Genomic DNA, 17,193 nt, shown 5'->3' with positions numbered 1-17,193 from the left:
AAACCACCATTTCGACTGGGACAACACATCTATCCTGGGACAGGCTAAGCAAAGACATGCCAGAGAATTCCTAGAGGCCTGGCACTCCAACCACAACGCCATAAACAAACACACAGATCTCGATACCATCTATCAACCCCTCAGAAAACAAACAGGAAATGACATCACCACAAACCCCAGGAACCCCATCCAGGACAAACATATAAATAGAAAGCAGGAGACAACAGCTTCACTTCACTTGGAGGTCGCCACTGATGATGTTACCTAGCCAGGTAATGAAATGTCTGGATATCAAATCTACACCCTAAAAGAGACAAATATATGAACAAGAAACAAGCGTAGGCCACTGGGGTCTTCAAGCCTGCTCCACCATTCAGTAAGAGCATAGCTGGTCTGATTTTAACCAAATGTGGGGCACTGGAAAAGCAAAGCAGCTCAGGCAGCATCCGAATGGCAGGAGAATCGATGTTTCGGGCAAAAACCTTCAACAGGCTTTTGCCCGAAACATCAATTCTCCTGCTCTTCGGATGAAGCCTGACCTGCTGTGCTTTTCCAGCACCACACTCTCGACTCTGACCTCCAACGCTTACTGTCCTCACTTTCTCCTGATCTGATTTTAACCTCAACTCTACATTCCCGGATACCCCCAATAATCTTTCATCCCTTTGATAATCAAGAATCCATATACTTCTGCCTTAAAAATATCCATTACCTTGTGAAGATGGGAATTCCAAAGATGCTCAACGCTCAGAAATAATATATCCTCATCGGTTTTATATGGCCAATTGCATAAAAGGAAACAGCCTTTCCACATCTGCCTGATCAATTCACCTCAGGATCTTGTATGCTTCAATCAAGTCACTGCAAACTCTTCTAGACTACAGAGAATACAGGCCTACACTGTATAACCTTTCCTCGTATAAGAATCTGCTCATTCCAGGTCTTAATCTCGGAAAATTAACACATTAACATCCAAAGCTACAGTAACCAGTAATAAAAATATTCCAGCCACAGTTACACCAGTGCACTGTAAAATTGAATAATAACTTCTATTCTTGCATTTATTCCATCTTGCAATAAAACACAACATTCTAATAGGTTTTCTGATTACTTGTTCTACCTGCATTCTACCATCTGCGATTCATGCTCTCAATCTGACCGCAAGTCTTGATAGTGTTTGCGGATTAGATGGGACCCAGATTATATCACTTCAAGAAAACTGTAAGGTGCTTACATTTGAAGAGAAAGGTAGTATCTACGTACTGACAGTGGTTAGACTATAAATGGAGAGGTTTGCTCAGTTGGCTGGGTGATTGATTTGGGATACGGATGGACCTCAGCAGAGGGGTGCACTTTCTATTCCAGCTGAGGTTACCACAAAGGCCCTGCCTTCTCAACATCACCGGAGAAGTTTTTTGAAATTCATTCATGAGATGAGCATATCACAGGATAGGCCACCATTTATTGCCCATACCTAACTGGCCAGTTATGCAACAACCATATTGTAATGGGTCTAGAGTGACATGTAGGCCAGCATAGGTCAGGATGGTAGCTTCCTTTTTTAAAAGGACATTAGTGAACTAGGTGTTTCTTGCCCGAAAAACTAACATTAGAACTTTATTGAATTCAAATTCCACCATCTGCCATGGCAGGATGTGAACCTTAGTCCCCACATGACTTTGGTCTCTGGATTAATAGTCCTGTGACAAAACCACGACGCCTTCACTTCCCTTTAATTGTGCAATCTTGTAAGCCTCCAGTTAAACTCACCACCAGTGATGGCTCTTTGCGGAAACTGCATCCAATAGGACAATGTGGAATTTTCAATTGTAAATCTCCAGATGCATTTACAATATTAGGTTATAAACAGCCACGCTTTAAATTGTTCACTTATTTCCAAGACTAAACAAAAACTAGGATTTTCCTTATTCATTCATGGGGGATGGCTTTGCTGGTTAGGCCAGCATTTATTGCCTATCCCCAATTGCCTTCCAGAAGGCACTAGAGAGAGTTTGTTTTACCAACTATATTGTACATCAATAATCCTGATGGGCAGGGAGGGAGTTTCAGGATTTTGATATGTATCACAGACAAGATAGTGAGTGGTTTGGAGGGGAATGTGCAGGTGGTGATGTTTGCAAGCATTTACTGCACTTGTTCTTCTAGATGGTGCTTATATAAAAGAAAAATCCTGGAGAAACTCAGGTCTGGCAGCACCTGGGAGAGAGGAGAATCAATGCTAAGAGTCTGATACAACTTTTCTTCAAAACTAAAAAAGGTGTTAGAAAATTTTGTGGAGGATGCAAAGTCATGCTCTGAAGTTGTGGAATTCAAGATCAAGACCAAGTCCTAGCAACTATAAGGCATCTAAGGAGTAAGTAGCTTCTATCAGAAGCTTACTTGAAAAACTGTGGCAGGCACAGGACAGAAATATTTGCATGGGAGCACAAGGGTTTACCGAAATGGCAAAGAACTGGAGGGTTAGAGTCATTGATTAGAAAATTGGAGTGCTCTGGACGGTTGTCCCCAGAGTCCGATGGCGGATGCCAGGACAGTGAATAAATTTAAGATTTTTAATTCACTGGATTGAAGGGTTATGGCAAATGAGAAGTAAAGTGGAGATGAGGCAGTAATGTGTTCAGCCATAATCATACTGAATGGCAGTACAGGCTCAAGGGACAAATTGCCTACCCCTAGTTCTTCTGTTTCTGTCACTACAGATGCAGTTAGATGGTGCAGCCTGCATTTAGATTACACGTACCAAATTCATGATGAGTTACACGGGTTAGAACAGCTAGCTGCTGCTCAAGAAAGAATCTACGGGGAGGAAAACAGAATGCTCTATTTTGTGGCTTAAAGTTCAAGTTATCTATAAAGGCAGTGTTTTAGTCTTTACTACAACAAATCTTAGCATGTGAAATCTTGTCAGGTCATCCTTTCTGCTATTCCTTGAAAGTTTGACTTTATTTATTAAAACTTTAGTGGTCTCTAGGGGGAATCAAAGAAATGTAAGCTTAATAGTGCTACGATTCAATTACTGAGGAAAGAATTTAGTGTTTTAAGTTTATAAAACTTAATCTGGAACGCTCAAATTTACAAAATGAAAACTGTAAACAATAAACACATTCTATTATATCCAAATCTTGAACACATTCCTCAAATCAGCACATAATCTACACATTCCTTTTGCCCATTCTTTGTCTATTGAAATATAAGCCTGGCACCATACATGGCCCAAAATAAATGTTGCACTTATTCCTGCACCATGCAACTATTATCCCAGCTTCCCCAACAAGGGAAACAGAAAACAAAGAAAAACTTAAGGCTAATATATTTATTTAGACTTAAGCTGTGGTTACTGATTGTACCCTAATAGCCCTTTTCTGCTGGTTTCAAGAAAACTGGAGATGGTGGTAAATAAGTAGAGAAATCTAGGATATCCCCAAATTTGCCAAGTATCAGTTATACAAAAATACTCACTTCTTCTGGGTTTTGTTGAGATTGCACTCCTGCCACACCTTTTCTACCACTTGATTGGCTAACTTTCTTGGAATCTTTCCACCATGCCCTGAATTTTCCATATTAAGTACCTCACACATTGAAGGAAGCTTCGCCCACTTCTGGGTGGCCTGTATTTCAGCTGGAAAGGAAAAATAATTGTACTTCATCACATTTTCTGTTAAAAATCTTTACTTGATGATAAGTTGTATAAATATATAAAAGTATAACAATACAGTGGGGTTATGATGATCTTGATTACAGTACTCAGAAGACTGGCAAAATAAACCTTTAAAAGATACTTGGGGCTATCTTCCCCCACACAAAAAAACCTTTTCAAATAATTTGTAATAAAACATTTCAAAATAGTGCAATTTTGAAATTACATGAAGTGCAGGTCAGTTTCTTACAGTATAGTGAATGAGGTGCCTCAATACATGTGCAATTATAGGAGACAGTAAGGTCTGTTACAACCCTAGCGTCCAGAAAGTCAAAACCCTTTATAACCAGACCATCAATTACCGACCATCAATCCACTCATTTCTGGTCAAATGCAGCCAGATTAAAATCAAAAATATTCTAATAAATATAAAGGAAAATACTTGTTTATTATAATTTTAAATACTGTTGTTGAATTGCTGTTAGCAATTGGGACACTGAGTGACACCAATTTCACTGCATTCCTACAGGATTGTCATGAAATTAAAAGAGAAAACTTTTGAAGGAAGATGTTGAATAAAGTCCACAAATTTGGACTATCTGCACATCACCTTATATCTGGGCTTTAACTAATATTATTAGTACAGCGATTTTTCTCGACTTTCCCCACAAAATGAAAGCTTAAATTATGGCTCACCTATTCGGGAAGCAAGGGATTGTCAACCTATAATCCAATTTGTGTTATTACGATGCAAGTTCACAATATGTTATTACCATTTAAAAATTGACTTCTGAGGTGGACAGAACCATTTATAGCTTCAACTCTGATTTGTAATTTTTATTCTACCCTGTTAAAGCAGCATGTTTTAATGTTGAGTTCTGATCGTGGCCCCACGGTACCTGAAGGTTTGCTTACATATATCCAAATGAAGTTTTTTAAATTCTTGAGGTGATTAGTTCAGTGCATTAGAGGGGAAAGTTGTAAAACCTTGTCATATGACACAGGTAGAGTGTACATTTCTCTTTAGATGGTGACATCTTGCAAAATGTCCAGATTACAGAGGAGCAAGTGCTGGATGTCTTGAAACGGGTAAAGGTGGATAAGTCCCCAGGGCCTGATCAGGTGTACCCGAGAACTCTGTGGGAAGCTAGAGAAGTGATTGCTGGGCCTCTTGCTGAGATATTTGTATCATCGATAGTCGCAGGGGAGGTGCCAGAAGACTGGAGGTTGGCTAACGTGGTGGCACTGTTTAAGAAGGGTGGTAAGGACAAGCCAGGGAGCTATAGCCCAGTGAGCCTGACCTCGGTGGTGGGCAAGTTGTTCGAGGGAATCCTGAGGGACAGGATGTACATGTGTTTGGAAAGGCAAGGACTGGTTAGGGATAGTCAACATGGCTTTGTGCGCGGGAAATCATGTCTCACAAACTTGATTGAGTATTCTGAAGAAGTAACAAAGAGGATTGATGAGGGCAGAGTAGTAGATGTGATCTATATGGACTTCAGTAAGGCGTTCATCAAGGTTCCCCGTGGGAGACTGATTAGCAAGCCATTTGGTTTCAGAACTGGCTCAAAAAGGTAGAAGACAGAGGGTGGTGGTGGAGGGTTGTTTTTCAGACTAGAGGCCTGTGACCAGTGGAGTGCCACAAGGATCGGTGCTGGGTCCTCTACTTCTTGTCATTTACATAAATGATTTGTATGCAAACATAAAAGAGGTATCTTTAGTAAGTTTGCAGATGACACCAAAATTGGAGGTGTAGTGGACAGTGAAGAGGGTTACCTCAGATTACTACAGGATCTTGACCAGATGGGCCAATGGGCTGAGAAGTGGCAGATGGAGTTTAATTCCGATAAATGTGAGGTGCTGCATTTTGGGAAAGCAAATCTTAACGAAACTTATACATTTAATGGTAAGGTCATAGAGAGTGCTGCTGAACAAAGAAACCTTGGAGTGCAGGTTCATAGCTCCTTGAAAGTGGAGTCGCAGTAAATAGGACAGTGAAGGTGGCATTCGGTTATGCGTTCCTTTACTGGTCAGAGTATTGAGTACAGGGGTTGGGAGGTCATGTTGCAGCTGTACAGGACATTGGTTAGGCCGCTGTTGGAATATTGAGTGCATTTCTGGTCTCCTTCCTATCGGAAAGATTTTGTGAAACTTGACAGGGTTCAGCAAAAATTTACAAGGATTGGAGGTTTTGAGCTATAGGGAGAGGCTGAACAGGCTGGGGCTATTTTCCCTGGAGCAGAGGTGGTTAAGGAGTGATCTGAGAGGTTTACAAAATTATGAGGGGCACAGATAGGGTAAATAGGCAAAGTCTTTTCCCTGGGGTCAGGGAGTCCAGAACCAGAGGGCATAGATTTAGGGTGAGAGGGGAAAGATATAAAAGAGACCTAAGGGGCAACTTTTTCACGCAGAGGGTGGAACGTGTATGGAATGAGCTGCCAGAGGAAGTGGTGGAGGCTGATGCAATTGCAACATTTAAGAGGCATTTGGATGGATATATGAACAGGAAGGGTTTGGAGGGATATGGGCCAGGTAGGACTAGATTGACTTGGGATATCTGGTCGGCATGGACGGGTTAGACCAAAGGGTGTTTCCATGCTGTACATCTCTATGACTCTATTTGGAGACAGTGCCTGTTTAATCACTGTAAACAAAAGACACGATCACTGCTGGAAACACGTCTTTAATGTAATGTTTCTATCGGTACCTCAAGCTCTCCTTCAGATAATCGGATTTTCGGATAATTGGTATTTGGATAATCGAGAATCCTCTGCACGGATTTCAAAGTTGTAGCAGTGAGGCATTCTACTAAATGACTGGGAGTTTGTTCAGGGCACATTCTAACTGGGTACACCATCTGTTTTGAACAAAGCCTTTAAATGACATTACATCAGTTCCACTCCCTAATGGATGGGATTAGAGTGATTTTTCTGCACAAACTTCTGTGACGGACTGGCAGTATGGCCTGGCCCAATTGAACAGCATGGTGGCTCACAGTGCCAGGGACCTAGGTTGGTTTCCAGTCACTCTCATGTGACTGTCTGTGTGAGTTTGCACATTCACCCATGTCTGCATGGGTTTCCCATGGGTGCTTCAATTTCCTCCCTTAGTTCAAAGATATGCAGGTTAGGTGGATTGGCCATAGGAAATGCAGGATTAGAGGGTTGGGTTTGGATGGGGCGTTCTTTGGAGGGTTGGTGTGAACCTGATGGGCCAAATGGCCTGCTTCCACTGTAGGTATTCTAGAAATCTACGATTCTATATCTGAATGGAGGATTCCATGGCAGTGTGGTCAGACCCATCCTTTGCAACCAGAAACAGATAGAACCATATAACACAGCACCTCATGTTTAGGCAAAATGGCTCTGCACAGCTTATTGTAGTTGCACTTAAAAGGGGTCATCCGCCTATTACCAGAGAATCTCACACAGTTCCCTTGCTCAACTGGTCTTCTTTTTAAGCACCAGATTAAATGGAAGATAGTGCAAAAGATAGCCACACTGCAGTTGCAGCATTTGAACTACGCTTACAGGAGCATTGAGAGTATCTCACACCTGATGACCAAGTGAATCAAAATATATGTGAAATAATACAATTTAGATTGTACCATCTGACAGTTCTATTTTCCCCTCACAGCAGATCACTTCACACCAATCCATGTTAAACTGCTTCAGCCTGAATAAAACTATTTTTCTGAATTATGGGAGAAAGCCAAGTATGGGGTTAAATTAGACAGTCCTCCAAAATAAACTACATAAGCATAATTGCACAAATGGCCATTCTGTGCTGAATGATTCTATATCAATCAGGTGACTGGAAACAGTTTCATTTCAAGCAAAAGAAGCTGCAGAGCCCAAGGTTAGAACAAACAAAATATAATGCCAGCACTCAATCATAGCTCAATAAGTAATATTTAAGTAACTAACTGGATTATAACATTAATTAAAGTGTGCTGAGTAAATCAATACCATATGTCATAGAATCACAGATGTACAGCACAGAAAAAGACCCTTTGGTCCAACTCATCCATGCTGACCAAATATCCCAACCCAATTTAGTCCCACCTGCCAGCACCCGGCCCATACCCTTCCAAACCTTTCCTATTCATATACCCATACAGATGCCTTTGAGGTATTGCAATTGTACTAGTCTCCACCACTTTCTCTGGCAGCCCATTCCACACATGCTCCACCCCCTGCTTGAAAAAGTTGCCCCTTAGTACTCTTTTATATCTTTCCCCAATTACCCTAAGCATATGCCCTCTAGTTCTAGACTTCCCCAACCCAGGGAAAAGACCTTGGGTGTTTACCCTATCCATGCCCCTCATAATTTTTTAAACCTCAGCCTCCAGCGCTCCAGGGAAAATAGCCCTAGCCTATTCAACCTCTCCCTATAACTAAATCACCCAACTCTGGCAACATTCTTGTAAATCTTTTCTGAACTCTTTCAAGTTTCACAATATCCTTCCGATACAAAGGAGAGCCTTTCAAAATTTAAGTGGCAATATACACACAAAATTGTTGCAAAGGCATAAAACATCAGATGTTACAAATCTGTTAGAAAAAGAAGAAAAAAAAGTATCTTTTATTATTAATGGAGTACAACAAACAAGTCTTATTACCTGTTTCAGCTTCTTCTGGTGATGTGGGTGGAGTCAAGGTCACAGAGGAAATGGCTGGATCCCTTATTGGGGGAGGCACTTGGTGGACACTTGTGTATGCAGTTGTACAATGTGTCGTCCCAGTGGAGCTGCTCAAGATGCCAGTGGCAACATCAGGCTGAGGCACCAGAACAAAGCACGCTGGGTACACCATTCGCACACCAGCTATTAACAAAATATAACAGACATTAATAAAAAGCACCTTTGATAAAGATACTAAATAGTATGTCTGATATAACTAAGGATGACAAAATATTGACAAGAATACACAAAAAGGGAACACTTCATCCTAAATTGTCTCAACAGCTGAAAGCAAATGGAGCACATACAGGACAGGGGAAGCAAATATGAAATACAAACCCATTTAAGCATAGAGGACAGACTTTATTTTGGGAGGAGGACCTCGAGGGCGAGAAGACGACAGTATAATGAAAGGTTCACACGCAGCTTTCTGCTACTGAAAGCATCAGCTCTGAAGGCTTTGTTGCTTGCATGATGCCAAGGCAGAGGAACTCAGCATTGCATGGGAGAGAAATTTGCAGTGGGAGGTGAAGGATCCATTTGTCATGGTCCACACAGGTATCCACAACACAGACAGAACTAGGAAGGAGGTCCTACTTCAGGATCATCAACAACTATGAATAGATTTAAAAGCAGACGTTCAAAAGGTGATATTCTTTGGGTTATTACCTAACCTGATATAGGGCAAATAAGTTTAGATTTGAATGCATAACTCAAAGATTAAGGTGAAGAAATGTGTCACTAGCACTCCGACTGGGGAAGCTAAAGATACACCAAAGGGATGTCTTTAACTTGAACAATGTCAGTGAGTCATACGCGTCAGACAGCAGAATGGGCTTTAAACTAAATGGTGAAGGAGGGATGGTGTCAGAGGAAATATTTCAAATCAATACAGAAACAGAAAAACAATGAGATAATTAAGCAGGACAGCAACTTGATTAATGATAATCAGAATGTAACAGGAAAGGACAGAGTATACAAATTTTAAAGAGTGCATCAACATGGATCGTCATGAATTGTAAAAATGGCAAAAAGAGAAATAAAAGCTCTGCATCTATATGCAGCATTTGTAATGAAATGGATAAACTGCTCGAATAGATTAGAAATAATCATGGATGACCAGATAACCATTAGAGAGACATGGGCACAGATTGTCCAATGCTAGGACCTGAATATGGAAATACACTTCCCATTTTGAAAAGTTAAAGCTCAGAAAAGGTGGTGGCACGGCTCTGATAATTAAGGGTTCCAACTGTACAGTTTTGACAGATGGCCTTCACTGAAAACAACAAACTCTAATCCATGTGAGTTAATAAATAGGAAATTAAAAGGGTATTGGGTAGAAGTGATATTATAAACAGTAAATACAATATAGGACAGACTGTACAGAAATAAATGGCGTATGCAGAAAAGTCTCAATTATGGGCGATTTCAATCTGCATGTAGACTAAAAATCAGATTTGCGACGGTAACCTGGAAAATGAGTTCACACAGTGTAGTCAGGATAATTTTTGAGAGCAGTACATTTCAGAGCCAAGAACAGAAAATCTTTGACTATTTAAATTGGAAAACTTAAATGGTACAGAAGGAGCAGTGTCCACTGCACACAAATTGCATAAAGTTAGTATGCAGGTACAGCAAGTAATCAGAAAGGCAAAATGGAATGTTGACATTTAAAGCAAGGGAACGGAATATAAAAAATAGCAAATGTCTTACTGCAGCTGGAATATTGCATTCACTTTTGGTCTCCTTATTTGAAATAAAGCAATTATTTTTCAAGCAATTTATAGAAGTGTCGCTCAACTCACTCCTGGCAAGAATTGTTTATCTTACGGAGAAAAGTTGAATGGGTTGGGCCTAAACCCATTAGAGATTAGAAGAATGAGTGATGATCTCATTGGAAGATTGATGATCCTGTGGAGACTTAATAGGGTAGATACCGGGAGAATATTTCCTTGTGAGGAATACTTAAACTCGGGGACAAATAAGAGGTCCCCCTTTTAGGACTCAGAGGGTTGTTAATATGTGGAATAAAAACAAAATACCTTTAAGCAGCTTAGCAGGTCTATCAGCAACTGTAAACTGTTACCTTTACATTTCTCTCACAAACATTCTTGTAGCATAGATCATGAAAACATGCCTTTTAAAAGAAAATGATTCACCAATTTAATTTTTTGGTTCAGAAATACTTTCAATATGACTCTGCTAGAAGTGGAGAACAATGACATCAGGTTTGTCCCTGCAGTGTCTGTACTTTATTTTTCATGTTTAGTCTTTCAGTCAAAGCCTACCTTTACTCGCTTGTTAACATCAACACTGGATCTATACTCTGATCTCTCTACAACCCCCTTCAGCACTCTTGCACAATAACATGCCTGATCTTGAATCTTATTTGCCCATTAATCTTTCACTGACAATCCCTGCTGTTTGATTTGCCTCAACTCCCTTTTCAATTTATCAAACACATCCAGCTCTTCAGTTCCAAAGACATATTGAACTCAAAACATTTTTCTCTCCAGATGCTGATAGACCTGCCAAGTTTCTCCACATTTTGCTTTTAATTCAGAACCTGCCACATTTCGCTTGCTTTGATATGTTGTTCTGCTATTCAATTATGGCTGATAGGTTTCTCAACCACACTCTTTTGTCTTTTCTTTGTAACTCTCTATTCTCCCCGCACTTACTAATTCAAGAACCTATTTCTGTCTTAAATACTGTCAAAGACTTGGCCTCCATAATCCTCTGCAGCAATGAGTATCTGGCTGAAGAAATTCCTCCTCATCTCAAATCTAAAGGGGTTTCCCTTCACTGTGAGGCTGTCCACTCAGGTTCTAGTCTCTCCTACAAGGAGGGAGATCTTCTCCACATCCACTCTATCCAGGCCTCTCAATATTCTCTAAGTTACAATCAGATTTCACTTCATCTTTCTAAACTCCATTAAGTACAGATGCAGAGTTCTCAAACACTCCTCATATGACAAGACCTGCACCCATAGGATAATTCTTGTAAGCCTCTTCTGGACCCCCTCCAATGCCAGTACATCCTTCCTTAGATATGGGGCCCAAAACTCTCTCAATATTCCAAATGTGGTCTGACCAGAGCCTTACATAGCCTCAAGCAGCACATCCCTGCTCTTGTATTCTAGTCCTTTTGAAATGAATGCTAACATTGCATTTGCATTCCTAACTGCCAACTGAACGTGCAAGTTAACTATAAGAGAATCCTGAATCTGGACTTCAATGTCCCTTTCTGCTTCAGATTTCTGAAGCTTTTGCCTACTTAGAAAATAGTCCAGTCTTTTGTCTCCCTATCAAAGCACATAACCATATTGTATCCCATCTGCCACTTCTTTGCCTACTCTTCTGGCCTGACTAAGTCCTTCTGCAAGGCGAAAGTGAGGACTGCAGATGTTATCTCTCCACCCCTGAGCTTCCAGCCTCATTCCTGATGAAGGGCTCCTGCCCGAAATGTCAATTTTCCTGCTTCTCGGATGCTGCCTGACCCGCTGTGCTTTTTCAGCACCACTCGAACCTTGACTCAAGTCCTTCTGCAGCCTCCCCATTTTGTCAAGACTACCTGCCACTGACCTACCTTTGTATCATCTGAAAACTTAACAATGCCCTCAGTTTCTTCATCCATATTATTAATGTATGACCTGAATAGCTGTGGCCCCAACATGGACTCCTGCAAACTCCACCTGCCATATTGAAAAAGACCGCGTTTTTCCCATTCTGCCTTCAGTCGGTCAGCCAATCCTCTATCCGTGATAGTACCTTACCCACCAACACCACAGGCTCTTATCGTATTTAGCAGCCTCCTGTGTGGCACCTTATCAAGGGCCTTCTGGAAATTTAAACGGATCACATCCACTGGCTCTTTGTTGAACTTGCTTATTACAACTTCAAATAATTCCAACATTTTGTCAGGCATGATCTTCCCTCGACGAAGCAATGTTAACTCAGCCCTATTTTACCATGTACTCCGCAATCTCATCCTAAATAATGAACTCTTAAATCCTACCAAAAACTAAGGTCAAGCTAACTGGCATTTAATTTCCCATCTTCCCTCCCTCCCTTCTGAAAAAAGGGATGCTAAATAAGCTATGATCCCTCTGATTCAGAAATTCCTGAAAGATCTCCACCAATGTTTCCACAATCTCCTCAGCTATTTCCTTCAGACTCTGGGGAGTAGTTCTTCTGGTCCAAGGGTCCTTTCCACCTTCAGACCTCTCAGCTTCGCCACCATCCTCTCCTTAGTGATGGCCACTAAACTCATCTCTGCTCCCTGACGCTCTTGAAGGACAGTTACTCTCCTGGTGTCTTCCACTATAAAGAATGGTGCAAAATACCTGTTCAGTTCCCCCACCATTTTTGTCCCCCATTACTACTTCTCCACTCTTGGTCTACTCTTGCCTCTTGCTTACTTTTTACGTACTAAAAAACTGTTGCAATCTTCTTTTATATTACTAGCTCGCTTACTCTCATATTTCAACCTGTCCCTCTTTTATTGCTTTCTTAGAAACCCTCTGCCAGTTTTTGAGAACTTCCCAATCCTCTGGTTTCCCACCTACCTTCACCACATTGTACGCCTTTTCTTTTGCTTTTATGCTGCTGCTGACTTCTCTGGTCAGCAATGGTTGCCTCATCTTCCCCTTAGTATGTTTCTCCTTCCTTGGGATGAACTTCTGCTGTGCCTGAATTATCCCAAGAAATTCATACCACTGCTGTTCCACTATGTTTCCTGCTCGGCTCCACTCCCAATCTGGCTAGATCCTCCCTCATGTCTCTGGAATTACTTTTAATCAACTGCAATATTTGATTCCAGCTTCTCCCAATCAAACTGCAGGATGAATTCTATCATACTGTGGTCACTGCCCCCTACAAGTTCCTTCACCTTAAGCTCCCTAATCAAGTCTGCCTCATTACATACCTATGTCTTAGGTTCCTATTATTTCTCAAATAATTAACTGCAAATATAAATTTCTCATGCAAAGTTGAAAAGTTAAAGTACTGTGATACAAAATAGTACGACACACCAAGTTTAGCAGTGTTTAAAGTCTGTGTAATAGATTCTTTTCCCTCTATTTCAAATAAAAATGACTGAACATGTTCTTAGTCATATAAAAATTCCAGATTCACCCTGTGAATTATTACCCTCATATTTCTCCAACAAATTGCTAACATTGATCATGGAAATAATGCATGCCTTTTCAAAAGTTGATTCAATTTATGTTTTAGTTCAGCAATGCTCCGGTTTCCTCCCACAGTCCAAAGATGTGCAAGTCAGGTGAACTGGCCATGCTAAATTGCCCATAGTGTTAGATGCATTAGTTAGAGGGGAATGGGTCTGGGTGGGTTACCCTTCGGAGGGTCGGCGTGGACTGGTTGGGCCGAAGGGCCTGTTTCCACACTGGGGAATCTAATCTAATCTAATAAAAATATTGAGGAAAAACTGGTGAGAGATCAGTTTGCTATTTTGTTTTAAGGTTTGGCTGCTAGGCGTAACTAGCTATTTACAGATTTCTAACTAAAACAAAGCAGTTTACTGAAAGCTCTCTCAAATCAGCAAAACTCATTCAACATTTTCATTCCCACTTACCAACAATGACTTCTACAGCTGCTATTGAGTCATCATCCCAGTCTACCTCTTCCTGTTTGTCGTCTGCAGTTTCCTTTGAGCTGGTCTGTATTGGATAAAATTGCTTCCATTCTTCTATCAGTTTAAGGGTGGGAGGATCAGATAGCTTGAAAGACTGACCTGTCAGGGTACCACTTAATCCAAAGGGGCTGAGGATCACTGGAAAGAAAAGATGAAAATATGCATTGACAAGGACTTAATAAATTTGAGATTCGAGTGCTAGAATCAACATGCTATCTTGTGTCCTGAGACCCAGATCTAATTCAGCACAGATTGACAGGATTAAATATTCTTCAAATTTACTGGTTGCAATTATCCTCCATGGAATGAATTTGGGCAACTTTAAAACCGACTCCAAGCAAGTAAAAGCTCAAAGCAGTAAGCAAGTGTCAAGAGAATCAGGCCAAGGACGCACAGGAGCAATGGAAGTTACAAAAGAGTTCTTTCTGAAGCTTAATAGAGAATCATTATCAGATCAAAATAGAGTGAGATTAACTTTGTACTGGAAATCCCAAACCTAATTTGGGAACAGGTGCATATCTGTAGCACTAGAAGGACATCATCCACATCCTCAACAAGAGGAGAATGAATAAAACGCCAAAACAATCGGTTTTAGAGGAGAACAATTGCTTTAAGATAATGGAAGTCAATGGTGAAATATCAGTGATCTAAAAAATCACTTAAGCAAGGAAGAGATTCAGAGAAGTATCCTTACATAGACTGCTAGAACCTTGAAATACCTTGCTATGGGGAAATACAATGCATCTTTTAGATGAGGCCAAGAGAAAAGGTCAGTGCAGACACAAGCAAAATGGGCCCCTTCTTTACTGCAAAAGTCCCACTCACTTACATAATCTTGAAACAAAAAAAAATGCAGTTTGTTTTGATTGATTGAGAACATATTACAACTTGACATTTCCCTCTCCCTTGTGATGAAGTTTCTCATTTGACAGGCAACAGTGGCTTTCTAGTCCCTTATTCTGCACAGTTAAATACAGAGTATTCCTCTTACTGCTCATTTGTACATGGCATCACAGCTAAGCCAAATCCTGCTCTCAATACAGTGTTATGCATTTACATTTCCCAGCTGAGATAAAAGGATACCATGGATCAGGAATAATGGAGGTAAATTGTTGTAATCTAAATCAGATCACCTCACCAGCTGGTTTATACAGGGTACAATTTCCTTGTCTGAACAGTTTGAAAGCAAGCCAAGTACTGGTTTTATTCACAAGACCACTGGAGTTGGCATTTAACAAATCTGTTCCAATTAAGCCTTCTTCTCGCTCCCTGTTCATATTAAAAGAGGCTTTTTACACCTTTTTTATCAGAAATAAAAGTACTCTTACCTTGGAAGGGGTTGGAGGATCCCTGGGCCACAGTGACATGTTGTTCACTGAGATGGTATACTGGTTGATGCTGGTTTATCTCAACACTGGTACAGACTTTACTATCCCCATGCAAGAAAAAAGTAAAGGAACAGGACAAGTGCTCACTAGAGGAAGGAAAAAAAACAACATAGTTACAAAGCTTGTATCAATTTTAGTTATCTATAATATTATAGAAATTAGCACTAACAGAAACAAGTCTCATTAACTTGAATATCACATTCATAATATAGTGAGGTGACCAATTGCTTCCTACTTCCCTTCTGTTGCTCTGGGGTGTATTTACAACACGGCTGTATTTACAAGCAGTCTAGTGTTGACAAAGTTGGGTTCAGCTTTGTTCCTTTGCTTTCTTTAAAAAAAAGCAAGAGCGCTGCTAAAATAGGATTGTTCAGATGGCTTATTTTTGTCCAGCTCTTGGCAACTAAGATGTACACAATTAAAAAATATCAAGTTGATTGAAGAGAAGGAGGCCACAGAAGGTAAACTATATGCAAACACTTGTTAATACAGTATGATGCACTTGAATCTTCAAAACAAATAGATTGAACAGTGGTTTTCAATCTTAATGGAGAATTAATTGGCTAGATTGGTTCAAACCTAAATGCAATAGCTTGATTAGCATGTTTAAAAAGAATAATATTCCTAACCAGACAGCAATTGGATAGACAATTCAGAGCATTAGTACAAACAAAGCAGTTTGCAGGTAGTCCTCATCAGACTGCTGCTGGTTTTTAAAACAATACAAATAAAGTTAACAGTCTTGCATTTAGTGATGTGTTATTTAGAAAATAAAATAGGAATAGACTATTAATTCTCTCAATCCTTTCGCAGAATTAAAGGGATTTATTATTACCGCTGTTTGGACAACTGCAATTTTGGAATTCTGAAATACCAACAACTTATATTTATATAGTGCCCTTAATGTGATAACAGGTCCAAGGGCATTTCATTCTATGGCACCATTTAGAGGATGAATTGCACAAAAATCTCTCTATATACTCAAAACATTTTAAAACCATCATATTCATTAATTTTAGCATCTAAAATAAGGAGTTCATAAAACTTATTCTAAGTTAGCGAATGTTGAAAAGATTTGTAGCCCAGGTTGAGGTTCTGGATGTAAGTTTGCTCACTGAGATGGAAGGTTTGTTTTCAGGCATTTCATCACCATACTAGGTAACATTATCAGTGAAGCACTGGCGTTACAACCCACTTTCTATTTGAGAGTTTAGGTTTCCTTGAGTTGGTGGCGTCATTTCCAGTTATATCATTTCCTGTTCTTTTTCTCAGAGGGTGGTAAATGGGGTCCAAATTGATGTGTTTGTTGATGTTGGTGCGACTATCCATCTGATGGTTTGCTGGGTTTCTTCTGAGAGCACATTGTCTTTCAGTGTTGTTTCTAATGCTGCTAAGAAATATTTCTTGTCCGCATCCCCAAAGTTGTAATTTAATCCTCTTACTTAGATGGCTTTTTCAGTGTTATCCACGCTTTTAGGTTAGCTGTGTTTTATTTTGTGCGAGTTTGTCGAGTTTTTTCTGCAGGTCTAATTTTCTCATTTTCTGTGTTTGTCACTGTCTAATGTCTATGGCTCGTTCTACTTTGTGTGCATTCATAGTCTGCCACGTTACGGAGAACGGTTTTTTGACATGAAATTTCCCAGTTGTATTTACAGAGTCTGTCATGGGCTTGGTTAATCATTTCTCTAAGCAGTCTGTGGCGGTTTTGCTCTGCTATTCTTTATACTATTTTACCACGATGATCCTATAAAAGCAAAACAAACGTCATTTACAAAATACCTCGCAAGAGCTGTAACAAACACTACATT

General features: G+C 40.1%; 1 protein-coding gene across 2 annotated transcripts in view; it reads right to left on the bottom strand.

Moving 5' to 3' along the window:
* The window catches only part of med13a (mediator complex subunit 13a), a 220,407-nt gene that overhangs the window by 106,974 nt on the left and 96,240 nt on the right, over positions 1–17,193 (bottom strand). For both annotated transcript variants that reach the window (XM_072590029.1, XM_072590030.1), the window contains exons 5-8: positions 15,326–15,471; positions 13,938–14,135; positions 8,280–8,483; positions 3,481–3,640 (exon numbers count right to left, since the gene is read on the bottom strand). In XM_072590029.1, the coding sequence (XP_072446130.1) occupies positions 3,481–3,640; positions 8,280–8,483; positions 13,938–14,135; positions 15,326–15,471 (708 nt within the window). The remainder of the gene's footprint in view (positions 1–3,480; positions 3,641–8,279; positions 8,484–13,937; positions 14,136–15,325; positions 15,472–17,193) is intronic.

Source organism: Chiloscyllium punctatum, chromosome 19 (assembly GCF_047496795.1).
Source record: "Chiloscyllium punctatum isolate Juve2018m chromosome 19, sChiPun1.3, whole genome shotgun sequence".
NCBI lineage: Eukaryota > Metazoa > Chordata > Chondrichthyes > Orectolobiformes > Hemiscylliidae > Chiloscyllium > Chiloscyllium punctatum.
The sequence above is the reverse complement of the archived record's forward strand: the minus strand, read 5'-3'. Positions and strand labels throughout refer to the sequence as shown.